Source organism: Cyphomyrmex costatus, unplaced genomic scaffold (assembly GCF_001594065.2).
Source record: "Cyphomyrmex costatus isolate MS0001 unplaced genomic scaffold, Ccosl1.0 scaffold102, whole genome shotgun sequence".
NCBI lineage: Eukaryota > Metazoa > Arthropoda > Insecta > Hymenoptera > Formicidae > Cyphomyrmex > Cyphomyrmex costatus.
In genome coordinates, this window is record NW_017274977.1 from 1,074,409 (window position 1) to 1,100,041 (window position 25,633).

General features: G+C 33.5%; 5 protein-coding genes across 10 annotated transcripts in view; 4 read left to right on the top strand and 1 right to left on the bottom strand.

The window, feature by feature from the left end:
• The first annotated feature begins 1,541 nt into the window (after positions 1-1,541).
• Positions 1,542-2,845, top strand: LOC108773326 (histone-lysine N-methyltransferase SETMAR-like). Its single transcript, XM_018539090.1, has one exon. The coding sequence runs from the start codon at positions 1,728-1,730 to the stop codon at positions 2,757-2,759; it is 1,032 nt and encodes a 343-aa protein (XP_018394592.1). The 5' UTR covers positions 1,542-1,727; the 3' UTR covers positions 2,760-2,845.
• A 489-nt stretch (positions 2,846-3,334) lies between these two features.
• On the bottom strand, positions 3,335-7,397 carry Ilk (integrin linked kinase). The gene is made up of 7 exons (XM_018538888.1): positions 6,885-7,397; positions 5,862-6,027; positions 5,365-5,557; positions 5,012-5,092; positions 4,491-4,933; positions 3,699-3,929; positions 3,335-3,542 (listed from the first exon to the last, which is right to left on the bottom strand). Exons 1-7 carry the CDS (start codon positions 6,971-6,973, stop codon positions 3,396-3,398), a joined length of 1,350 nt encoding a protein of 449 aa, XP_018394390.1. The 5' UTR covers positions 6,974-7,397; the 3' UTR covers positions 3,335-3,395.
• A 101-nt stretch (positions 7,398-7,498) lies between these two features.
• Pngl (N-glycanase Pngl) lies at positions 7,499-11,605 on the top strand. The gene is made up of 6 exons (XM_018539003.1): positions 7,499-7,979; positions 8,957-9,228; positions 9,311-9,529; positions 9,996-10,170; positions 10,242-10,661; positions 10,991-11,605. The coding sequence occupies exons 1-6, from the start codon at positions 7,737-7,739 to the stop codon at positions 11,558-11,560; spliced, it is 1,899 nt and encodes a 632-aa protein (XP_018394505.1). The 5' UTR covers positions 7,499-7,736; the 3' UTR covers positions 11,561-11,605.
• A 1,617-nt stretch (positions 11,606-13,222) lies between these two features.
• On the top strand, positions 13,223-16,707 carry homer (protein). The gene is made up of 6 exons (XM_018539058.1): positions 13,223-13,435; positions 14,397-14,553; positions 15,218-15,349; positions 15,429-15,920; positions 16,003-16,278; positions 16,385-16,707. The coding sequence occupies exons 1-6, from the start codon at positions 13,410-13,412 to the stop codon at positions 16,568-16,570; spliced, it is 1,269 nt and encodes a 422-aa protein (XP_018394560.1). The 5' UTR covers positions 13,223-13,409; the 3' UTR covers positions 16,571-16,707.
• Positions 16,708-22,807: 6,100 nt separating this feature from the next.
• The window catches only part of LOC108773514 (annexin B9), a 6,132-nt gene continuing 3,306 nt past the window's right edge, over positions 22,808-25,633 (top strand). For 4 of the 6 annotated variants that reach the window (XR_001940692.1, XR_001940694.1, XR_001940695.1 and 1 more), the window contains exon 1: positions 25,110-25,185. Coding sequence is in view for 3 of the 6 variants with exons in the window: in XM_018539351.1 (XP_018394853.1) it covers positions 25,132-25,185 (54 nt within the window). In the remaining 3 variants the exon portion in view is untranslated. Of the gene's footprint in view, positions 23,005-24,176; positions 24,538-25,109; positions 25,186-25,633 lie in introns of those variants that run through there. The other 2 variants (XM_018539367.1, XM_018539372.1) reach the window with 2 other exon arrangements.

Here is a 25,633-nt window from a genome sequence, read left to right on the forward strand (position 1 = left end):
TTTATACGTGTGCGCACCTATTAAATGATGGCCTTAGATTATTATATAGGGTGTCCCATAACAATTAATTAATATTTCAAGGGGTAAAAGCTCTAGGTAAAAGGGGATAAAATTTTGAATTAAAAAACTTCCTTTGTCAATTTTGACTCAGATATTTACCGAGTTATTAAAGTTGTATATTAATTATTAATATACAGGGTGTCCGGGAAAGAAACGGAGCTTAAGGGAAGACTCCTTGAAATCATTTTGAAAATTCTAATATTAAAATGTTGAGGCTATAATAATCTTTAAATTATAAGCGTTTAAAATTAACGAATTATGTCGTCTTAAAATTGGCGCGCTCTCAGGAGCGGCACAAAAACGCGAAAACTTTTATCACTTCTTTTGTTAATATTAATTTTAGGATTATACATATGTGAATATATATAAGATTTTATTCTATTGATATTTCCACAAATGCATTGTTCAAATACACTTTAAACATTTTATTATTGAAATAATCCGAAGAAACTATGGGAACTTATATGAATATTATAAAATCATTAATTATGAACAATTATTGTAATTATTTGTACAACTTTATTAATTAACTTTATGATAATTAATTTACAAAATAAATTATATATATTTCACCCGCAAATAAGAGAGTTGTGAAGTTGTGCGCAATTATGCAAAACAATTTCCGATAATTTTTGCGTTTAGTACTTTGCGTTGTGTCGCTCCTGAGCGCGTCAACTTTAGACGATATGATTCATTATTTTTAAACTTATAATTCAAAAGTTATTATAGCCTCAAAATATTTCAGTATTAGAATTTTCGTCTCAAAATATGATCTCAAGAATCTCTCCTTAAGCGTCGTTCGTTTCTTTCCCGATCACCGGGATTTTTTAAATGCTCTTTTGTCTTTTTGGAGATTCAGATTTTTGCGGCCCCCCGCCCCCGTCCTCCGATGAGTTCACCAACGCGAATAGTTAAGATAAATATTAAAATATATTATAGTTTTATATTTTGCGAATTGTTACATGAATAGTTTATGCGTGACGTTAGATTCTTTGTAATCAAGTTGTATTGAATGTATTGCACCCTCGTCGCTTTCATCCTCTGAAATATATTAATTAATCATTATGGGACACCCTGTATTCAATTATATTGTACATATTATTGTAAATTATTTATTATTATGTTATAAAATATTACTCTTATTATATGTATTATTTTGTATATCTATTATTATTGTATTATTATTATTATTAACTATATTACTACAAAAGCTGTTATTTACTTTTGTTATTACAGTAACAATATATAATGATCTATAAATCTACGACAACAACAGCAATAATAGATAATGCATTATTATTATTATTATTGTAAATTTATAGATATAGATTATTATTACACGCACAACACTGGTGTTCGAAAACACTATCCGAGTACCTCTGAGTATCATTTTGTCTTTGTTTAATATTCAGTGAACAACAAAGATAATACTCAGCTACACACGAATAGTATTTTCGAATGCAACCTTTGATGGCTCTGATTGGAACAAAAGTTCGTAGCGTTTTTCAATAGGTGGCGTTTAAACACCTGATTCATTCCACGCGTGGCTGAAGCATATGACATATACACAATCTGACAGGTGATGTTTCAACGCGTCTTTTTAAGCGATTTGTGTATGGATTTGTCAATTCTAAAATGTATTTACGACGTTTACGTTAACAGTAAAGATGGAGGAAAATAAGGTGCATTTTCGCCATTTGATGCTCTTTTATTTTCGGAAAAGAAAAAACGCTGCACAAACAACAAAAAAGATATGTGCCGTTTATGGAGATGGTACCGTAGCTGAGAGTACTGTGCGTAAGTGGTTCGCTCGATTCAGAAGTGGTAATTTTGATCTGGAGGACCGAGAACGTTCCGGTAGGCCCGCAGTCGTTGATGATGATCAAATCGTAACGTTAATTGAAAATAATCCACGTCACACGACACGGGACATCGCAGAGATACTCCGCATATCTCATATGAGTGTTGTAAGGCATTTGGAAACACTCGGATACGTGAATCGTTACGATGTTTGGGTGCCTCACGATTTGACGGAAAGAAATTTAATGGACCGCATTTCCGTCAGCGATTCTTTGCTCAAACGTAATAAAAACGACCCATTTTTGGAACGGACAATCACTGGCGATGAAAAATGGATTGTTTACAACAATGTGCAGGAGCGAAAAAGGACATGGGGAAAACGAAACGAGCCATCGTCGACTACTCCAAAAGATGATCTGCATCCAAAAAAGGTGATGCTGTGCATCTGGTGGGATTGGAAGGGTGTCGTGTATTACGAACTCCTTTCGCACGACCAGACGTTGAACTCGGACAAATACTGTTCCCAATTAGAGAACTTGAAGGCAGCAATCGATGAAAAACGACCGGAATTGGCTAATCAGAAGGGTGTTGTCTTCCATCAGCACAACGTCAGATCTCACATCTCCTTGCAGAGTCGGCAGAAATTGATGCAACTTGGCTGGGACGTCTTACCTCATCCGCCATATTCGCCTGATTTAGCACCTTCAGATTACCATTTATTCCGGGCCCTACAGAAGTCTCTTAATGGAAAGAGCTTCAATTCCCTAGAAGCTTGTAAAAACCACTTAGAGCAGTTTATCACTGAAAAAGATGCCAAGTTTTGGGAGAATGGAATTATGAAACTGCCTCAAAGATGGCAAAAGGTAGTGGAACAGAATGGTACATACGTAGTTGAATAAATCTGTATATAAATGCTTAAACACTGTCTTTGACAAATGCTACGAGCTTTTGTTCCAACCTAGTTATTATTTAAATATTTTATTAAAAATACATACTCGCTTTCTAATCTAAATGAGATTGATATTATAGTTCTACTCATTTAGTTTTATTAATCCTGATTTTAATCAATGTACATATAATATGTATTTATAATATATATCTGACGACATACAGGAAAATGTATTATTAAACATTTTATAAAAAATATGTTCTCTAATGTTTGTGTGTAAATAATTATTATTCTATCCTTTTATATTAAAAACCCTGCAAATTTCGTCAGATACTGCACTAAATAGATACAATTCGAGCTACACATTTAAAAACTTGTTTTATAGATTACAAATATAAATGTGCATTTCTACAATACATTTATAAATTTATATTAAATATAAATAATTAAAAATTAGTTCGTTTATAGAACTTAGGCATTTAAAGGCAGTATTTGTCCACTTGCGGAATATATTGATACAAAAATATCGCTATTAATAACAATTCTTTAGGCAGTTTAATAAATATAGAGATTTTTTAGGCACTATATTAAATTTGGATGTACTCCATTATTTCTTTTGATCGTGTTAATTTTTATCAAATATATTTTAGCGTTTCATCTTGTCAAGGATCGGCACAACCATATCGAAGGACGGTCGCTTGCCCGGATCTTCATTCATACAAATTCGAATAAGCTTTGCGAGATGCGGAGAGATGCCCGGCGGAATGCTTACGCGTAAATCTTCCAAGGCGATCTAAAATTAATTATCAATCCTTTAATCAGCTCAAATGAAGATCGCTATATATAAAACGATGAGATATTTTTTTGCCAAAGTTATGGGGGGAAGAAAGAGAAAGAGAGAGAGAGAACCTTGTACCGTACTTTCTTTTTAAAAAGATATGTTGCCCACCTTCATGCCACATTCCATAGGCGATAGATCCGCAAATGGTACTTCTCTGGTCGCCAACTCCCACAAAAGAACAGCGAAACTCCACATGTCGCTCGCCTCGTGATTGATGTCCACCGGACGTTTGCTCAAAGCTTCCGGCGACATCCATGCCGGTTCATAAATTCGCCCGACTTCTTGGAAGGAAAATTTTGCATCCGCCATATTCACACGAGCTGTTAGATCCTCATCGATCTGATATTGAAATTAAATATAATGTGTAAGATAAACGTAGATTTTGTGCGTTCAAGTTTACAGACTGCACAGTTGGAAAGTTTGTGTTAACAAGTCTACTCAAATTTTGTATCAATTTAATACAAGCTTTATATGTTAAAACAACACAAATATTATGTAAAAAATAAACACAAAAAATTTAACATTAACATAATTAGTAAGCAAACTATGGAAGCATATTTTTCAGTAAAATTAATATTTATAATATATTAAATTAACACGTGCTTTATTCATTTCCCTTGCAATTTACGTTTTAAAATTTAAAACATTATTTTTATATTACTTGCTCACTTACTCACAAATTGTTATTTTGTTATTAAGAAACATTGAATATGAATTTAACACAAAATATTTAAATAAACATAATCACATTGTGGTAAATTAACACTCGAATATGTTAAAATTTCAACACAAAATTTGAACAAGAACTTGTATTGGAGTATTCCCAACACAAATACAAAATGTTTCTTACATAATCAGATAACTAACTATTTATATAATTATTGACTGTCCAAAACTTACCATTATGTGCTTACTGTTGAGATGAAATCTGCATCTATTCTGCCGATCCAAACCGTGAAGAAATGCCATAGCTCTGGCGACGTCAAGAGCTAATCGTAGAGCACGCGCAGTGTCCACAACAACACCCGTCCCGCCATGTAGAAGTCTATGTAGGCTGCCTCTTGCCATGTATTGGGAGACGGTCGCCAACTGCGGGGGCTGATTCACGCAACCGAGAACTGGCAGAACGTTCGGGTGCGAGAAAATTCTCAACTTTGGGAACTCCTCGTTGAAATCCCTGGAGATGCGCGTAGTACACTCACGGATATTTAATATCTTGGCGACAATATCGTTGTTTTGCCATCGACCTCTCCAGGTTTCGCCACTCGGTGTGCTCGCGAGATGCATGTGGAGAGACAGATCCGCCATACTGATTCCTTTGTATCTCGAGAGAGTTGCGTCACCTAGAAAATATTATTAAAAAAATAAAACATACTCCCGATACTTATTTGTCGTTTTTCAGGAATTTAAAAAACACTTACGGCTTCTGGTCTTCAAGCCTAACCAACTCTGATCTTTGAACTGTATCTTCTTCAAATCTTGTCCATACTCCACTGCTAAATCTAATGAAACAAACAAATTAATTGAGCTCTTGAAATCAAACAAAAATAATAAGAGTTAACATGAATGTTAATACTCAAGTATGTATAATATATTCAAAGTTACATAATACAAACGCTTCAGTAACTTTGCATACTTCGAATATACTTGCACGTTAACATTCGCATTGACTCTTATTAGTCCATATTTTCCTTTCTTTATTTTTCTAACGAAACAAGAAATACACTCAGTTAATACGACAGAACTAATTCCAAATGTACAAACTTTTACGTACCATGTAATCTCTTGGCCACGACACCTCTGGCTTTATCAAGAGGGGTGTCACCGTCTTTATTGGCGATAGATACGAGAGCACCCGCTGCGACCAATTCCTCCGCAACCGCCTGATCTCCCCAGAAACAAGCATAGTGCAAGGCAGTGTTTCCATGTTCATTTGTGACGTTTACGTCGGCACGATTCCTAAGCAACTGCAAATAGTTATAAATTTTAAATTGATAACCTTAATTAACTTTCAGTTTTTCCTATTTTTACTTCCTCTACCCAACCCGTTTTTTTACTATTCTAGGCTTTTAAAAAATGTGGAAAATCCAGGGCTACTTTTCAACATCTCTATTACATTATCAAATAATTTTTTAACAAGATGTTTTAGGAAAAAACTGGACAGTCCCTAATTTTAGAATTTGAGAATAAAATTTTGTTTATGCAAAAAAAAGCTCAGACTGCAGATAAAAGTTTAAACAAAACGACGTTATTAAATCCTTCTTTCATTACCAGCTGTACTATCTCTTTGTGTCCATGTGCTGAAGCTAGATGCAATGGTGTATCATCTCCTCTGTTGGTGGCGTTAATGCGTGCTCCTCTGGCAACTAACAACTCCGCCAATTTTAAGTGGCCTTCTTTAGCACACCAGTGAAGTGGACTAAATCCGTGATCATCTCTATATACAGAATAACATGTTCAAGGACAATGAAATTTGCAATGAGATTTTAAAATATTAAAATCCAAATTATTGTATGATAGATATTTGCAGTCAAATGCAAATAGTTTGTTGACATACACAGTATCTGAGAATGGATTGAAATGAATTAAAATGGATACAAATTTTCAGAAATACGGATTCATGAATGTTAAAATGAATTTTTTTTAATCCGAAGACGTTTTCATTCATTTATAGGAATTGCATGGAGCATATACTGTATACTTTTCAATCATAAAATAATATTAGCTTTTTCAGTGCGTTAGTGAATATACTGTTCAATTCATAATTTTGAATAGGAAACGCAGTTTTTCAATCCAGTTGCATCCAATTGAATCCAATTGAAAACTTTTTTTTGGATTCAATTGAATCCAAAAAAAAGTTTTTGCTGTTTAAAATACGAATTCGAATAGACAAAATCCAATCCATTTTAATCCATTCTCGGATGCTGGGATATCATCCAAAAAACAAGATTTAAAGTGTCATATACAGACAAAACACTGCAAAGAGTAGTACTTTCCATGATGGTACAATTCGACACATGCATCAGTCTATCTTTCTTGACATTCAGTAAATAACAAAGATAGAACTTGTGTTAACTTGTCACCAAATACAAATCATCCGTTTATTTTATATCTATTCAATTATTTTGATAATCAAACTCTATTTTTAATTGTTTCCTGGAACGCCCCAGGGAACTTTTCATAAAGAATATTCGAAATTATTGGATCGTCCAGCCAGCCTAATTATAGAGTCAGACTCAAAGAAACGTCCGGCGGGACAAATCCTTTCCAAAAAAGGAGTTCTGGAGTAGTTACCCCTGGTTCATGTCATGCTCGGTGTCATCCAGCCAGACGCGGACTTGCATAGCATTGCCCTCACGACACCACTGAAATATATCCTCCATTTTCGCGCCGTTATCATGAACCGAAACCGTAAACACACAACAGGCGACGCCGCGAGCGAGCTATATCAAGTCGTTCCTGCTCCGAAATGGCCAGCCGTCATACGCTAAATATAGCCATGTTCCTGACACTAACACCAGCGTGGCAACCTCATTACACGCTGCGTACGTATGTAACTGCGGCGTTCTCTTGCAAAAGGAAGGAAATGGAGCACCCCCGTGTCAATCGGAAACACGCATCTCGTGGATTCGACGCGGTCCTCGAAAGTCGCGTGAGATTGCGTGTGTTGATTCCTGCGGGTGACCATATACGAACCGACGGGCGAGACACGCACAGAAGAGACGGCCCACACCAGCCCGCGGTAGGCGGACACCGTTGCCCCCCTTTGCGCCGCATCCCGAAGTTGACTTGAGTATCTAATGGAGCACACATGTCGTGTCTGATGAGCACTGATGAGGGAACGTCTCCTACGAGACGCCGTCTAGATCCGTCCGTATTCGCCGCAACCTCGTGGCGCAGCTCGTGCTTCATTTGCTGTCGGTAAAACCTATCATTTATCTGTCGTGTCTTCCTCCTCTCACTAGAGACTACGCGCCTGCGTCTATCTCGTTTTGGATACAGCAGCTTCATGCGAATTGACAGTTGAGAGCTTTATCTTGTATACCTAGTGACCAGCAACGCGTGAGGAGTCAGCAAAAATGACGGCAAGTGAGTACCCGACAGCGATCGGGAACAGATGATTGTCGGCTGTCCGAGAGTATTATTATGAGTATTGTCCACGTCGACATGGACGAAAGTCTGGAGCGTTGCGTGAAATCCCTCGAAGAGAATACGGAAGATGTGCGCGACGAAGCTCGACGAGCGCTGCTGAGTATCTGCCGAAATGTTTTGAGGTCGCCGGACAATTACAGGTCCCGCGAACTGCGTCTTGACGACGAGGTCGTTGTCGAAAAGCTTCTGCCGGCTATCGGCGCTCTGGAATGTCTGTTCGACGTCGGCTACGTTGAGGTCTGTACTGGCTTAATTTCGAGATTCTCTTGATTTTTCTTTCTTGATTACTGTAAATGAAACAGTAGTGTCATGCAAACAGTAACATTAAATCAATATTGGTCGTTTTCCTTTTAGGAGGCACAAGTGTTGTTTTTATCTTTGAATGCTTTCTATTTAGTGACGTAGTTGATAATAACATTATTCTATTTTTCTTAACATTCAATCAGTAACAAAGGCGTAACAACACTTGCGTCAACTTGGATCATTAAATAAAAAGCAACCTTTGTTATTTATTAAATGAGAAGATAAAACGTTAGTGTCAACTGTGTCTCTTGAAGAAAGAGAGCAGCTATTATAATTTCCCAATAATATAAATGTAACATATCATATTATACATAACAGTTACATTGGCTGTGTTCAGCAGAAATAGCAACTTTGCAACTTGCAAGATTCTTTTTAATATGTGACTGATTCTTATCTTGGTAAAAAAAAGTTGATTATGATAACAAAAAATTCTATTGTTTTAGAAATGAAATGTGATTTGTGGATTTACTAATTTAAATCAAGTCTTATAGTAATTTCGTACAAATCTTATAGAATCTAATAAAATACAATAAAATTAATATCTGATCAATTGGGATACTCACGAGATCTATAATAGAGAATATAATACAAATTGATAAAATTGAAATCCTATTATTCTCAATCGTTTTTTCTCAATTTTTTTACCAGGATGCCCTTAATTCTTTACTGGATCTAAATGTATAATATAATCAATTATATTAAAGAATCTTACAACAGTTGCAAAGCTGCTTGTTCTAATGAATGTATTGTTAAGTAAGAAATTGTAACATTGATGTATTGTAATATTACTGTTAATTCTGTTAGTACTGTTAGTTATGTTTAGTAAAATTATAAACTAATTATTATATACATTTAAATTTGAACATTACATTTGTCGAAGTCCTTGCTAAGCTGTCAATTGTACGTAACAGGATGGAGAACGCATATTCTTACCACGAAATGCGTCCCTTTTGAAGCTCCAGAGCCTGTCGAGGTTATTGTGTACTGCGAAAGAAAGCAGTCCTATTATCGATGACATTGACAAGAGCTCTACAGTGCAGAAGACATTCTTCAACAGAATCGTCGGACATTTTCATGATGTTCTATACTATGAAGATCCAAATTTACAAGAAAAGGCCAAAAGAATTGTACCTGTTGTACAATTAGAAATTGCGACAATGACGAAAATAAGGGATCTACAAAAGTAATTTAATACTATCTATGCTCTTTAACTTCTTTGATAAAATTTATCTTCATATACTTATTCTTTTATCTGACGTTTGCAGATCTTTTAAATTAGAGAATGCTGAAGCTACCTCTTCACAATTCGAGGCAGAATTAATAGCTAAAGATTTATTTCTGATTGAACTTCTACGCTGGTTTAAGTATGAATTTTTTGAATGGATCAACAATCCAAAGTGTACGACGTGCTCCACTGAATGCACATACGAAAATGTGATACAGTCTACAAATTATCCTAATTGCTCAAGAATAGAGTTGTACAGGTATAACATTCTTTTCGATAAAAAATCCTGGTAGACATTTCTTTAGATTTTTTTTCTTACAATTTTTTAGTTAAATTGTTAGATAATTTTTTATGTAAATTTCAGAATTTCTGTATAATTTTATAACTTTTTAGAAAATTTTTCAGATTTTTTTATAGAAATTAAAACACTTTTCAGAGGTGTACTTCTGAAAGTTTAAAAATTTTTCATATTATATGAATATTCTGAAATATATTTTAAGTTTTTTATGATTTCTCATTTTATGAGAAATAATTTTATAATTTATCTGAAAAACTTATACAATTTTAAAAAATTTAAGATATTTTTTCAGAAATCTTCATAAATTTAAAACATGACAATAAATTCTTAAAAATATTATGAAAAAATATGAGAATTATTTTCATCAGAGAATCTCATGTATTGTAAACAACTTTGCAATATCACTGTGACATTAATTCAATCGTAGATGCCAAAAATGCAATATAGTTGTCGAATTTCCTCGTTACACGCATCCAGAACCACTGCTGACCCTGAGACGCGGTCGCTGCGGCGAATGGGCTAATGTCTTTACCCTTTTATGCCGATCGTTAGGCTACGATGCGCGATTTATATGCGACGAAACAGATCACGTCTGGACAGAGGTATCATTCATTAGTTTCGAGGTATATTTATAATCTAACTTATGATGTAACTTGTTTCTTTACTTTCACAGATATGGTCGGCGTCGAACAAGAGATGGATTCATGTAGATCCGTGTGAAAATACCATAGACAAGCCATTAATGTATGAAAAGGGATGGCACAAGAAGTTGACATATATAATAGCCTATTCCAGGGACGAGGTGCAGGATGTCACGTGGCGTTACACACGAGACCAAGAAACCGTCATGAAGAGGCGAAGAATTTGTACCGAACAGAGCTTAATACATCTACTACAAATGTTGACTCATCAGCGGCAAAACTCTGTCGGTTACAGTAACACGCGTAGAGAGTACGTCGTCAAGCGGAAATTATTAGAGCTCGTCGATATGTTGTACATTCCAAATTTGCAGAAGAACTCTGACGAAGAAGTTTACGAAGGGCGAACTTCGGGTTCTCTTATATGGAGATTGGCACGAGGTGAAATTACGCAGGTGCGGATATACTCAAATTTTGAAACTAGCGCAAACTTTGAAATGACATAAAGTACTCGAAAAATGTGTTATGTTCTTTTCGATACAAAATATTCAAATATTATCGAATTTGCATATATCTTTATAAACTTCATATTTCGTTTTAAAAGAGTAAATCCAGTAAACATCTACTAACAGTACTATACATCAATGCATAATTTTTTTCCCAACAATGCGTTACATTAAATTTATATTGTTGAGAAATTGTAATGTTGATAATATTATTGTTAATTTCTATTTACCGGGTACTAACAAGAACTTTCATTACTCAATCATTAAACGCCTTTTAGACCGACACGGAGAAGAGTTATATTTGGGACATTTCGAAATACGGAGAAACGTTCGAACTGCGGTACAACATCATTAAAGACCTATATTACGTTATGCGTAAAAATGGTACTATTTTGAAAGAGAAATCTGGATGGCTAGAAGGGATGAACGCCATGGAAGGTGGAGTCTTCCGTAAAGTGGAGAACGATTGGAAGATGGTTTATTTGGCGCGGTCTCAGCAAGCGAAACGTGGCAGTGTTAAATGGACTTTTGAAATCCCGAATTCCAAATTGTGTTTAGAGACATTGACTCTGAAAGCTAAGTCGGATGTGTTTCAAAATGCCATAGTATCTTGGAAAATCGAAGCCATTTTCGACGATAACAAAGCAGTTACGATATCTGTTCCCAACTGCAATAACTTTCACACGGAAGAAGTGAGAAAGGCGGTGAGAATAAACATAGTCGTAATGTTGTCCGGTGGACAAGGTCAGCATGCTTGGCAGCACGCTCAACTCTTTCGACAGAGTCTGGATAATATCGAGGAGCCGTCTATGATAATTAGTATTCAATTGAAAGATTGTTCCGTATGATTCTAAGCCTATACGCGCCCGTTGATCTCGTTCAACTTTCGTAGATTGAATTATTTACATGATCTCTCTTTGTCAAGATGAGATTTATGTTGTATAAAATATAGCATTGTTTTGCATAATATATAACTATTATTTTTTATAAGGATACGTGTGACTTGTATACAACGTTAATCCAATCAAATTAATATCAAACCTTTGCATAAATTATATATATTATAATTATGTGCAAAAAAACATAAAATTTTTTAGATATATATTTCCTGTAGCAAGGTACTTGTGTTTTTTATACTTGTTTATATCAGAAATACGAAGTTATTTAGCTTATTAATTCTCTTACGGAATTTTCTTTCATATATAATTATCAGATATCATTATAAACAATAGATATATTAAAGATACAATATTTTTATAATAAAAACCACGTCATATATTTTTAAAAACAGTAAAGAACTGGATTTTTGTTATAATTGTTTAATTTATTTAATAATAATTTAATGCATTTAATTAATTTCAATTATAATTTATTTAAATATAATTCTTGAATTTATCTTTTCTATTTTTGTCTCTGTCATTGTTTTCTTTTATAAAATTCATTTAGTACAAAATAAATGCATATTGATGATACATTTACAATATTTTAACAAAATAAATAAAATCTCAGTAAACATAAACATGGAACTTTTGTATATGAGCCATTTTTTTTTAAGTGTATAAGAATAAAAAAGAAATGAGTTAATACCAGTTTTAATTAAACATAAATCTATGTTTAACTAGAACTGGATTAACTCATTTCTTTTAATTAAATTTGTATCACTTTCAAAAAATAGCTCATATTTTAAATTTCTAAAAAAATGTAATAAAATTAAAAATGCATGGTATATTAAATAAGAAATAGTTATACCTTTGCAATAATATTGGATCACACAAAGCATAAATAAAATTAGGTCAACCTCGACCAAATTCCAGCTTAATTAGCGATTAATTGAAATGGCAGAATTACTCACAGCAGAATTTCTGATTACATCATGATCATTGTCTCTCCTGTAATTCTCTCCCTTCAGATATAAAGCATTAAATTATTAATAATTTTATCCGAATTAACGTAATAATTTCTACTATCAATCAGTTAAATAAATCATGATCTTATCACGCAATTACTCATTCATGAATTGAAGTTTGGAATGGAATGCGAAATTAAAATCGAACGCGACGATTTTACTGCCAACCAATCCAATGGACAACGAGCGGCAAACTTTAGCGCGAGCGTACGATTTCCCTATACAATATTTTTTCATAGTTACTCCGCCATTCAAATCGCGTCGTTGCGTTCGAGGCTTGAGGGCAAATCCGAGTGCGTTGCGCCCGCGCGTGGCACTTTTCGCGGAGTCGTCGCGCTTATTCGGCCGGTGTGGGAGATTCGCCGGATTCGTTGGACGGTGTCCACACGAAGTGGCGTGTCGAGGCGAGGTTAACGGCGAATGGCGCGTGTCCTTCGCGGAAAAATCGATCAGACCCAGGTGGACTTGTCGTAGTTGACTTCGGCTACGTTCATGCCGTCGCGTGACCGTCGCCCGTAACCATACGCGTACGCCGCTACGCCGTAGAGTGGCGTAGAGTAGAGGCGGCTCGTGCCGTGGTGAGCGCGCGCGAGGGTGGGGCGGGCGAGGGAGGGAGTTTTGGCCGATGGCGGCTGTCAACTCGCGGATCTCAGCCCTCGCACGGACGGTACTTGGCCGTAACGCGGTGACCCGCACCTCGCCCGGGCCGAAAATAGTCGGCGTGCGCTCGCGTTGAATACGCGCTCGCAGGATTTACGAGAGCACGCGAGTGAAAGGATAGATCCTCTTATATGACATCGGGCAAGGAGACAATGGGGTAAGCGAAGTTCCGGCCGCCTTGGGCCCGCCTGGCCCTTCTTCCTCTCTTCTCCCCCTCGCCTCACCGCTTTCCTTTTAAGGATGTGCGGCGGACGTGCCGCACCGCGTGCCGATTTCGCGCGTACGACCGATTCTGTCTTCTCTTTCCGCCCTCCGAAGTACGCGTGTCTAAAGTGCCGCGCCTGTCGCCGGCATCTCCGTCGTGCGTGCACGCACCGCGCCGCGCCGCATCGTGCCGCACCGCGATCGTACCGAAGATGCGGAAGACGGAGATGTCGGGGATCCGGCCCCCTCTCGGTGCAACGTAACGCTGCGTCTCTCCCCCGACTTGATCGCCGGCCTGATTGACACTGATGCGTATCCGGATAATACCGAGCGGGATGCACTCGCTTTCTTTTTCTTTTTTTTTTTTCCCCTCCGCAAGAAATTACGACTCGCTCGTACTTCCGACGGCGATACTTCCGTCACGTCATGCGACGTTCACTAGAAAGAAAGTAGATCCCATCGGATTTGCGGCAGAAATTAGCAGAAATTTTGAACTACTTTCTATGCGAAATTTATGTATATGAGAATACATTGATGCATTTAATTTTTTTCCACATAAATATCTTGTATTTTATTTATAAGAAAATAATTTCTTAAGTCAAGCATGAAAAGAGAGGTTTTGCTTGGGTTTATAATAATACATTGTTGATAAAACATCGAGTGAAATCATATTTTATTTATTAATATATTTTATTTGCTAATATTAAATATAAATATAAATATAATATTGTTTGTCTTTCTATGAATTTTATTTTAAATGTTTTTTTATCTCTTTATAATTTTATGCAACAATTCTGTACAGTACATTTTTAAATATGCACTCGCATTAACTAGGTCGGTTAAAAATAGATGCTTTGTATCATGTATAGAAGACCGCATACACATTTCTCTATTATTGTTCGAATTGATTACAGTGAACAACCAATTTTCATGTGCAAAGCGCACGTGTTTCACATCGATCCCAAGACCAAACGGTCTTGGGTACCAGCATCATCGGCAGCAATATCAGTATCATTCTTTTACGATTCCACCAGGAGTTTATACAGAATAATTTCAATTGAAGGAACAAAGGTAATTAAGAGTGACATTCACTGAAAAAAAGTCTGGCAATAATAATCAAGCTTAAATGACAGTTATTGAAACTTGAAATAATTTCAATTAAATGTTTCATTAATATAATCAAAATCAATTAAACATTAATTTTTTACTTTTTTAATTATTAAATAGTTAGTGTGTTATTCTATTAAATATTGCATTAACAGGGCAGCCACAGATTCCTCATCCTAAAATTCCATAATTTTTCCCTCATTTCTAAGCAAAATGTCATAATTTTCCTTGACACTTTTAATATTTTGAAATTTTTTGTGGTTTTGTCCTAATTTATAAACCACGAATTTTCTTGAGAATATAATTTAGCATAGCAATGTAAATTATTATTGATGTTAATACTATTTGCATTTAATTGTTAAGTTAATAGTATTCCAAAAAACTACATAGGTTTGATGTATACATATTCTTTAAAATCATGAATGTTAATTTACCAGCATTTTTCAAAATTTCCCAACTTTTCCCTGGTTTCTTTCAATTTTCTTGGCATTTTCCTGATTTCCCTAATAAATTTTATGGCAATACTGATTAATACACTAAATGATATAACATTCAGCTATTATCAGACTTTTTAAATAGAATAGAAATAGGATGAACCCTCATAAAGTACCTTATTCTTTTTTTTTAGCCTGTCATTAATAGCACAATTACTCCAAACATGACTTTTACCAAGACATCGCAAAAATTTGGTCAGTGGTCGGACGTCAGGGCGAATACCGTGTATGGCTTGGGCTTTGCCTCTGAGGCTGAATTAGGAAAGGTTTGTATTGTAATTGCTTATGATTTACAAGCGAAGATCTTCATATATCAAACTCTCAGAAGAGATTGTTTGTTAACAGTTCATCGAAAAATTTCATGAGGTGAAAGAGGCCACGAAGCTGGCCAATGCCAAGTTACAGTCCAACAGTTCTTCGGTTACACCGGCTACCAGTGCGAACGTCAGTCCGATTACGTCCCGATCAGGCATGCCGTCGTCAGAACAAGATCTCATAGACCCACCGAACTCGTCGATGATTAACTCCAACGTGTCATCGTCGAACATCCCGAACCCGAATGCCAATATGATTTCCGCTCAGAACAGTGTATCTTCGGTAAGCAGCAGTCCTTTACCTGGTAGTTGTCAGAATAAAGTGGACGACGAATTGAAAAACGCAGTCCATTCAAGATCACAGAGTATTTCTCAGAGTACAGAAAGTCCGCAACATCAAGGGAAATCTGCGCAGTTGAGCTCATCACAAAGTGGACAGTCGGCTGAGGTGCAGCTCAAGTATGAGAACGACAGGCTGAAACTTGCTCTAGCTCAAAGTTCTGCTAACGCTAAGAAATGGGAGGTACGATCCGGAAGAGAATATTCTTTTATAATTCGAAATGATATATAAATAATAAAATACTATAATTGATATGTCATTACAGGTTGAATTGACTACCCTCAAAACTAATAATGCAAGATTAACGAGCGCGTTACAGGAGTCCACAGCCAACGTTGACGAATGGAAGAGGCAGCTGCAGTTGTACAAAGAGGAAAATGCCAAAATAAAACTTAAATATGCTGATTTGGAAGCCGGTAAGATCGCGGAAGGTAATAGCGAAGCGTTGAGATTGAGAGTCGAAGCATTAGAAAGCGAACTGAGAACGCGAAATGAAGAAATCAAAGCTCTCACTATGGCCACCAAAAATAAGGATTTTGTGGTATGTACATAGAACTTATTGAAGCCTGATGATCGATATTTGTGTTGACATTGACGTTTTATTAGTTTGTGTTTAATTAACAAATATATTTTTTTTGTTTTACAAGGTTTTACAAAAGGAGAATGCAGAACTCCGCGAAATGTTGAATGTAGTTCATGAACAATTAGAACTTGCGTTGAGTGCAAATAAAGTTCAAAAACAAAATTTGGATACGTTAAACGCCAGACTAGCTGGCTATATACAGGATCTGGTAACTGTACATCGAGAAATCACAAACACGTTGCAAACTTAAGTTTGCACCATAGGGAAAACCTAAGAATGCCTCTCTTAGGTCTTTTGTATTTATTATAAGCGCGATGTACGAATGGATATAGATTAATAACAAAGAGAGAAGTTCCGAGAACAAAAAAAATCGAATGCAGATTAATCGAGCAAAAAAGTTATAGAATATTGAGATAATTGTCTCGAAAATAGAAAACACTACAGAAGAGATTAACTCCCTGAACATGTAATTAAATTGTCTCGACCTGATCTGTTTAAAGCTTTTTTTTTCTCTTAAGGATAAGTTTTGTGCCATAATTATGTTATTGTTATACAGAGTAGGACACTGACTTTACCATCTGCTTTATTCTTTCTACATGTCCATATGGAACACCGATGTATGATTTTAGAAATTGTGTTGAATTTATATTTGATTCTGTCTTTTTAAAAACATTGATTGGTTATCTTTTTTACTAGAATTTCTTATTAGAAAAGAAATTTCTTGTGATTTCTTAAAAATGTTCAAGAGAATTTTAGGAAACTGACTTAATATTCATCTTGATATTTTTTTTTATAAATATTGCATTGAAAGGTTCTTGCACTATTCATGATAACAATTATATTATTAGACTCTCATTTCAGAACAAACTTAATACCACGTACAGTTATTACTGTGTAGACTTTCTTATTTCAGATATGTTGATAGTGCATTTATAATATATTTATTATATAATACATTATTATTGTACATTTATAATTTTGTTCTTGTAGTTCTCAAAAACTGAAAATACGATTTCTCTTTACTATCTATTCTTCCATATATATAATCTTTTAACTTTGTCGAAATTTTAAATCTTACATATATTTCATAGAATATATGACTTACTAATAAAAAAACTCATTCTCGACGAGTGAATTTATTGACAAGTGACTTAATAGAAAACTGAATGGGAGTCTAGTGATTTAAGAAGAGTAGAATTCAAACCGTGTCACATGTCGACCAGATACTGATAGCTACGGGTAATACATAAGGGAGATATTTGCGAACGCTAGGATGCACTTAAATAATTTAAATATTTTGTACTACAATAGAAAGTTTTTACTGTTTCCCTTGATGTTTTTGAACTGATATACACAAGACTTAATATAAGGCTTAAAGACTTTCTACTGTAATAAATGATATATAAATTGTTTAAATCTACTCAAATATTAAAATGTATTAGTGTCTCTATGGATAATACAGGGTGTCTAAAAATATACAGTCAAACTTATACATTATTAAAGTGGTCGAACATGTGAAGAAAATTTATATTCACAATCTCTGTCCAAAAATACTTTATAACGAATTATAAGAGATTAACAGTTCCTGTAAAGTAAAACTTATTGCTTTTATAATTCTTTAGACATGTCGCTAATTCAGAAGCAAGGACATGTCCGTTATTATTTATACTTCTGCATAACAGTAATTACATTTTTTTTTTTTATAAGACGTTACAAAGCTCCAATAAATTTATATAAACTATAGCAGACAAATATAGAGCGCTTGTATATATAAATAGAAAAGAAATATCGACAATAAGAGAAATCAATTTCAAGCAATTTATATATAGGAAGAAAAAATGTTATATTGATATCCTTTTATATTTTTTTTATTTAATTTTCCTAATCTATTTTGGATTTACTATTTTATAATAATATAATAGCATCTTTGTGTTACTTTTTTACTTTTCTACTAAGATTTCAATTTTAAAACAATTTAGATATAAGACGACAATGACAAATACGAAATTTTTGCAGTTTTTAGAAAACGTTTGCATAGTGTAGATTGACTAAGTGAATATAACAATGTCTTCTCTGGAATTCTTGTTCAAGAATTATTACTTCACAATATGTATAAAACTATCTTCGAATTTTCATGTATCTAACTGATTGATGAAATGCGGAACACATTGACGTATGAAACAGCATGTCTGTGATAATTTTCATCTTGATAAATACGTTTTTCTTTGCTTTTTTTCTGTGAATTTAAACATTTATTTTGCACGTTTTTTAAATCAAATTTAAATGAATTATGTCATATTCACAAAAAAACTTGCGACTTTTCATAATATCTACTGCTACAATCTTATGTGAAACTTATGTATGGCTTTTTTATCATGTCAGATGGAAGAATATTTCAGATGGTAAAGTTAGGTGTCTCACTCTGTAAAAGATGCAATACAATTATTGTTGACTTTGTCGTTTGCGAGCACCATTCTTATGTATAAAATACAGTAGAACGGCGACTGTCCTAAATGCATGTTTGTGAGAGAGATATTTCCATAAAAGCGTTCCTGTGAATATCCATCTAGACGAAAGAAAAAGCACAAAAAAAATAATATTCTTCCAACAAAAAGATTACCGATATCAGTATGACAAATATAATACTACTTCCTTGAACGCATTATCTAATAGTAAAGTATTCATCCTTTGCCTCTCACAACTACTGCGTTACAATGCGACATATATATGTAGAGAGAAAATAATTTCAGGTCTTGTGGCACTTCTTTTTGACTATGAATTCTTCGAACTAAGCGACTGGTTAAAGAATTTATGGATAAAAGAGAATGCAATGAATCTGGAATATTTTGTACATACATTTGTTTCAGTTTTTGAATCCTGCAATACTCATGCACTATGCCATTGTAAAATTTATTATCTATGCTCGCTTATCAAATGATCGCATTAATTTTGCATCAGATCGCAATCGCTAGATTGTAACATATTTTAATTACAAATGTATTTGTAATTAAAGATATTTATTACAAGGTATTAAAAAATATTTGTTGCGATTTACACGAAGCTTAAACTATATACAATATGAGTAGTAGGAGGGTTTAAAGCAATGTTATATTTATCTCAACGGAATTATATATAATCTTGTTATTAGAAAGAGAATTTATGTTTTTAAGGAATTTTTTATACGTATATTTTTAGTTTACATTAAATTACAGATATTATCTCTTAATGTAAGATTTTTCGCTAAGTTTTTTTGTTATCCTTATTTTATGTATTTAATATGTATGTCTATATTTAATATTTTTTTACTGAGATGTCGTTATACTCATAGCATCGTTATACTCATAGTTCTTATGTTAATTTATACGGATGATCGACGTTTTACTGTACAATGTAGGGATAATTTGTTTTTATCATGACATATACTGATGCTAATAATTGTCGCATGAACGCGCGCATTTATAATTAAGTAATTAAATATATGCACTTGTGTATCGAGTCCAGTGAAGAAAATGTGTAGTAATTTTTTATTGCGTCTTGGTCGCAGATTTACATAATCTTTTGCAGTTCGTTTTTTATATAGAAATTTATTAAATGCATGTTTGTTAAATTTTTTATTGTATGAGATTGTATGAATATCGAAACATGTATTATTATTATTATTATTATTATTATTATTATTATTATTGTTGCTGAAAAAGCATTACTATTGTCACTGCTGTTGCTGCTACTTCTACTACTTGCGATCATGATACTATTATTAAGTCACTCTTAATCTACTATTACTATCGCTCAAATCTCTTTCTCCCTATACACCTATTATTGATATCTTCATTATGTATTATTGCAAGTGGCATTGTCGTTAGAGATATTTTAATTACCGGTATTGCAAAATACATTGTATTAATTGCGCCTGCAAAAATGTTTAATAGTTAGTACATAAAACATATCAAGAACGTCACACGATTAGTATAACATGCATTTCTCGAATTCATCCTTTTCTTTATTACTTTCATTCCCTTGTAACAAATCACAGTTACCTATGAACATAATTAACAATGTCTACGTATTCAATGTTAATAACGTTTAGTAAAATCCCAATTATATAGCAAAATTAATTTTATTATATATTATGTTCATATTGTTCTTGCATACAGTTTCTCTTTATTATCGTTAATTTACGGGAATCTGAAATGTCTGACACGCATTGTATAGAACCGTTAATGGATAGATGGTTTTGATTGTACAAGGTGGTTATCGATGATTTGATTAATTTTGAAAAAAAATTAATAAAAGCAAGATAAAATTTTTCTACACAAAGTTTCGTTAAGCTTTTTGAAAAATTAGGAAATTGCTACTTTTTTTATTTTACGTTTGCAGTTTTTATTGGTATTATGTCACTAATTAGATATATACATTTATTTTAATAGTAATAAAAAAAATTGAATAAACTATAATTTTTTCTATTTAAAAAAATAGTTTTGATTATAAATAATTGAAAATTTTAATTATCTACTCTTTTTTTTAAATTGACAAGATGTTGATTTTTTAAATTCATTAATTGTTTCAGTAAAACACGATGATTGAAAGAACCAAAACTGTATGAAATTGATTACAAAGATGTATAACTTAAATTTTAAAATTAAATAATCTTCAAGGAAAAATTTATTTTAAATCGTCGATGATGAGATTAAAATTGCATATCGCAGAACATCTTGTATAGTCGAAACATAGAAAATAAGATAGATTTGTACGCGTGTACGGTTTGAGAAAATATGTATGATTCCTATGCTACGCACAACGCGGAATCATCAAGATCTGTTTTGATGTATTTGATGAAAGCTTTTCAGTATTGTATATTAATTTTTTTTATAAATCCTTATACAGTATGTTGGAAATATACATTTTACTGTTAAGATGATGTATCATATTCTGCAAAATGTGAGAAATTCATTATCAGGATATTCGTGATTACGAACGATTACAGCATTCAGCTCACGCATTCTTCGCTGTACTACAATTGTATGTACAGCATGGACATGTAAAGGAAAGATTCGTACAAGGAGTTTGAAAGAAATCTCTCAAGGTGGCAAAGGTGATAAACCTAGACAAATTTTTAGTAGATAATCTAGATAAGACAAAGTGCAAGATGCTAGGAGGAATGCACTTTTTAACGGAAAAAGTATTGGGAGATAGCTTTTTCATTTGAGGAATTGGAAACGGAAGCCTCGCTTGCCATATGTAATCTTAATAAAACATTTTCAGATGGCTTCTCGGTGTTTTCCTTCTATTGTAAGTTATAAGCTCCAAGTGTCGATTTTTAATACAAAAATTAATAATACTTTTTTACCGCGACATGTTAAAATGTATTACACAATAATGAGATCTTATAAGAATATTCTTCATTACATTTTCTTTGCTTTTTAACATAACCGATTTATCGATGCAAAAGTTACTTTGTACTCTCTTAAACAATAATCCTTGTATGTAGTACTGAATATCATATAGTGAATTCATCGAGTTCCTCTGGAATGCGTCATGAAAATCTGATTACAGTGTTGGGTGAATACATTTACGAGTATGCAGTATGATATCATTCACAAGGAATAAACATATATATATGTATAGAAACAATGTTCAGTGCGTTTGCACGAATCTTTGGTTTGTCATTTATCGGTTTAATATGACTTGACACTTGTGTTTACGTTTGTTAAAACCGTAACCGCTTTTAACTATTAACGCTTGACGCGCGTTACAATATGTTTATTTATAGTTCGGTCTCATTCTGCAGTTCACAGGAAAACGCGTGACTTCCGAGGCACTCCGTGCATGCCGATTCCGTCACGCATTCTACGTGTAAAAGAACGTCACGATTTGTTCTCATTGAGTCAAGGATTATGAATCATATACTTTGTGAGTATAACATTCATGAAAAGATGAAGGAAATACGTAACAAATGACATTCTGAATTTTATAAAAGGCAAAATAGTCGATCGATAAATAAATTTTTATCCATTAATTCTTCTCTTATTTAGGAAAGAAATATGAAGCGAATTAATGTGATTTTATATAAAAAAATAAGAAGTTAGAAAACACACAATTTTTTAAATTTTATAACATGAATATTAAAAAAAATTTTTAATCATAATACATAATTTAATATTTTTTACACAAATTATAAAAACAATGGTTCTAAAAGAGCGTATAAAATTTATTTTTTAAGTTAAAAATTAAAAAAATTCGATAAATTATTATGTACGTGACTATCGTTACTTCCAATTCGTGTAAATAAAATTATAGATAATACGTTTATTTATAAATCGATAATGAGATATAATTCAGTAACGTATATATAGTCTAATGATGTAATACGTTCGCTATTGATATTTTATATATGTATAGATATTGTTTTCATTGTAATCTTATCGATCTCATATATATGGCACCAATTCGATAGTTTACTCGCCATCTTTTAGCTTGCTACAGGATGCGTTCTCCACGTCATTATTCGATGCTACGCAATGCTACGTCGACAACCCCACCAGTTCTGACCAGCACATAGTCTCTCTCTCCTCAATGTTGTCCTTAATATTGCTGCTGTCAGAACGTTCCCACCCAGTCAGCGAAACATTCACATTCGTGTAGATCGTGACGAAGAATTCCGATAGCCAGTGTTCTACACAAATTGTAAGTGAAACTATAAACAAATATAACATAAGTGCAGATTAAAATGTATCACGATCTCTCTATAATTAGCTGACACTTCCGTGAAAACTATTACAACATAAAATTCTTTAAAAAAAAAAGCTGTTGAGAGAATATTGTTCTACTAATATGTATGTTATTTTTAAAAAAACTATGTTCAGTTTGTATTAAAGTGATATGTGAGACTTTCATCGTGTAATTGGCCTTGATCAACTAATGGTATCAGTATTGCTTATCAAGTAATTGCAGCATGTTAATCATAGTACAATTGTTTGAACTTAATAATCTTAGATTGTTAAATTTGAAACACGATTCAATTGTAATCAGTAACTTATTACGCAATCTTGTATAAGATACAAAGAGCTTAATTAATCTAACGATAAACAGATTATTCATACTTTTTCCTCAATCAATTCAACATATAAAGTTTAAAGAGCTTCGATATCAAACATTCATGATTTTATAAGAACTTTGAAAAATTTGTAGATATTTGGCTTATAAGATATGATACCAAAAGTTTGCTAAATTGTTTTTAATCATTATCATTTCGCAAACAATTAAAAACGATAAAAACTAACCAACTTTCCACACATATTTAATTATTTTTCTTAAAAATATATATCTGTGTTCGTGTTCCCTACTTCTCTAAGCAAAAAAACATCATTAAGTTCGCATGAATCATTGTGGGAATTAGAGATTAAATAAGAAACGAAAGCCACTTCCGCCATCGTTGGCAATTATATTAATGGGTTATATATGTACATGTATCGAACTTTAAACTTTTCCTGTAGAGTCATGTGGTTGGTCATTATTAATATTTCGTGTTGCGAAACCATAGTCATCAATAATGAACCCGAACAATCGATATCGATTTCATGCTTCTTGTATTAGATCTATTTCCTGGCACTGTATTGCTTCGAAAGTGATGGCTTGGCAAAGATTGCCTTCAAGGACATAAGCGGAAAAATCAATAGTTATTGCGATCAATGTTGATAAAAATTAAAAGCAACAAGTGAATGAAATCGAAGTTGAAAAAAATCAATTCCGTTAATTTAACGCTATTATTATTGCTACAACAATTTAATTTATTACACGAGTAATATGATATTCATATTACTCAATACCAAGAATAAGAGAAGCATGAATAATAATATTCACGGCTCGATAACTCGAATAATTAGAAACTATTTCGCGGCGGTGTTTTGCATTTGAAGACCACGTGAGAGAGTTACGGAGAGACCGGTACCGGTACCGGTCTGTTCCGCGTTGTGTCATCCAATTCCGGATTTCATCCGGCCGGCAAAAATACCGAACCATCGTTTAATGCTTTCGCAGCCGACAGACACAAACGCGTATTCGCCCCCACCAACAAATTCCTTTCCTCTTCTCTCTGGCGTCCTCGACGAAAGAGGCTCTCGGTGACGGAGAACGGGAGAACGCTGGGTGCAGGCCGTTAGTTAGTCGGCCGCCAGAACCGATACCGTTCCTCAGGAAAGCACATCGCTGTCAAAGGAGGTAAAGCAAGCCACACCCCGATCGTCACTTCACCGGTCCAATCGATATGATCTTGCGGTATCCTGCAAAGCGTATCCTCTTCGTCATCTAAATCATACAAAGTGATACAACAGATTCTCAGTAATCATCTAGCAACAGGCGAATGTATATACGGGGTATTATTCGATGAGATCACCGTCGCAAAACGTGAGGCGTATCTGAAATGAGTCAAGGACACAAGCACCGTGTCGCCGATCGCGTGTTTGCACGCGTTAATCGTGACAGATGAGAATTATCATCGCAGATCGTCGCTTTTAGTTTAATGACAATTATGAGTTTCATATTAAAGCGCCACAATTATATCGCAAAGGAATTAAACTAAGTACAAAAAAAAAATAATAAAAATCGTCCGCATTTTCTAGAGTTTTTAGATTAATATTAGCATTAATAAATAATAATCTAAAATTTAAAGATTAAGTATTGAAAAGAGAAAACTATTCAAAACATTTATATAATGAACATAAAATAAAGTATTTGCCTCCTAAAATGATATTGATAATAATCGATGACTTTTTAAAGTTCTTAATTTTTTTTTAAATAAAATATGTATTAAAAATGCTTTTTCAGATAATCAGCAAGATGGCAGCCAGTCAATATTATCACATACAGGTAATTCATATGTTAATATATTTCTAACTTCGCAATAAAATTCTCGCAATATAGTGACTGAGCAAGATGAATCATCTCGTTGCTGTTTTAGTTTTTTTATCCATTTAAATTTTAAATAGACGATTCTTATAATTTCTGTACCATGTTTCTAAACTCAGAAACACAAAGAATGCCGGTCAATTGAATCATTGAAAATTGATATTATTTGATAAAAAAAATTAAGATTTAAATGTTAATAAGAATAAAAGTCAGTCATAGACATGTTAAACGAACGTGTCACTGCTCTTTTCATAATTTAAAAGAAATTTTCTTACATAATTATAAAGTTAGTGCAGAAAGTTTAACATATTTGTTAAATAAGAATGAAAATAAATTTTCAATCAAATCAAAAACTAAATTTCGCTAATAATTTAATTTTTTAAATTTATTAATTCTTTATATATATATA

Coding starts and splice junctions, on each gene's coding strand:
- LOC108773326 (XM_018539090.1), top strand. CDS start 1,728: ATGGAGGAAAATAAGGTGCATTTTCGCCATTTGATGCTCTTTTATTTT.
- Ilk (XM_018538888.1), bottom strand. CDS start 6,973: ATGGAGGATATATTTCAGTGGTGTCGTGAGGGCAATGCTATGCAAGTC. Junction 5,558..5,861: donor ACAAAGAGATAGTACAGCTG/GTAATGAAAGAA, acceptor AACTATTTGCAG/TTGCTTAGGAATCGTGCCGA. Junction 3,930..4,490: donor TCAACAGTAAGCACATAATG/GTAAGTTTTGGA, acceptor TTTCAATATCAG/ATCGATGAGGATCTAACAGC.
- Pngl (XM_018539003.1), top strand. CDS start 7,737: ATGAGTATTGTCCACGTCGACATGGACGAAAGTCTGGAGCGTTGCGTG. Junction 7,980..8,956: donor TCGACGTCGGCTACGTTGAG/GTCTGTACTGGC, acceptor TGTACGTAACAG/GATGGAGAACGCATATTCTT. Junction 10,171..10,241: donor CAGATCACGTCTGGACAGAG/GTATCATTCATT, acceptor TTACTTTCACAG/ATATGGTCGGCGTCGAACAA.
- homer (XM_018539058.1), top strand. CDS start 13,410: ATGACATCGGGCAAGGAGACAATGGG. Junction 15,350..15,428: donor CTGAGGCTGAATTAGGAAAG/GTTTGTATTGTA, acceptor GTTTGTTAACAG/TTCATCGAAAAATTTCATGA. Junction 16,279..16,384: donor CCAAAAATAAGGATTTTGTG/GTATGTACATAG, acceptor TTGTTTTACAAG/GTTTTACAAAAGGAGAATGC.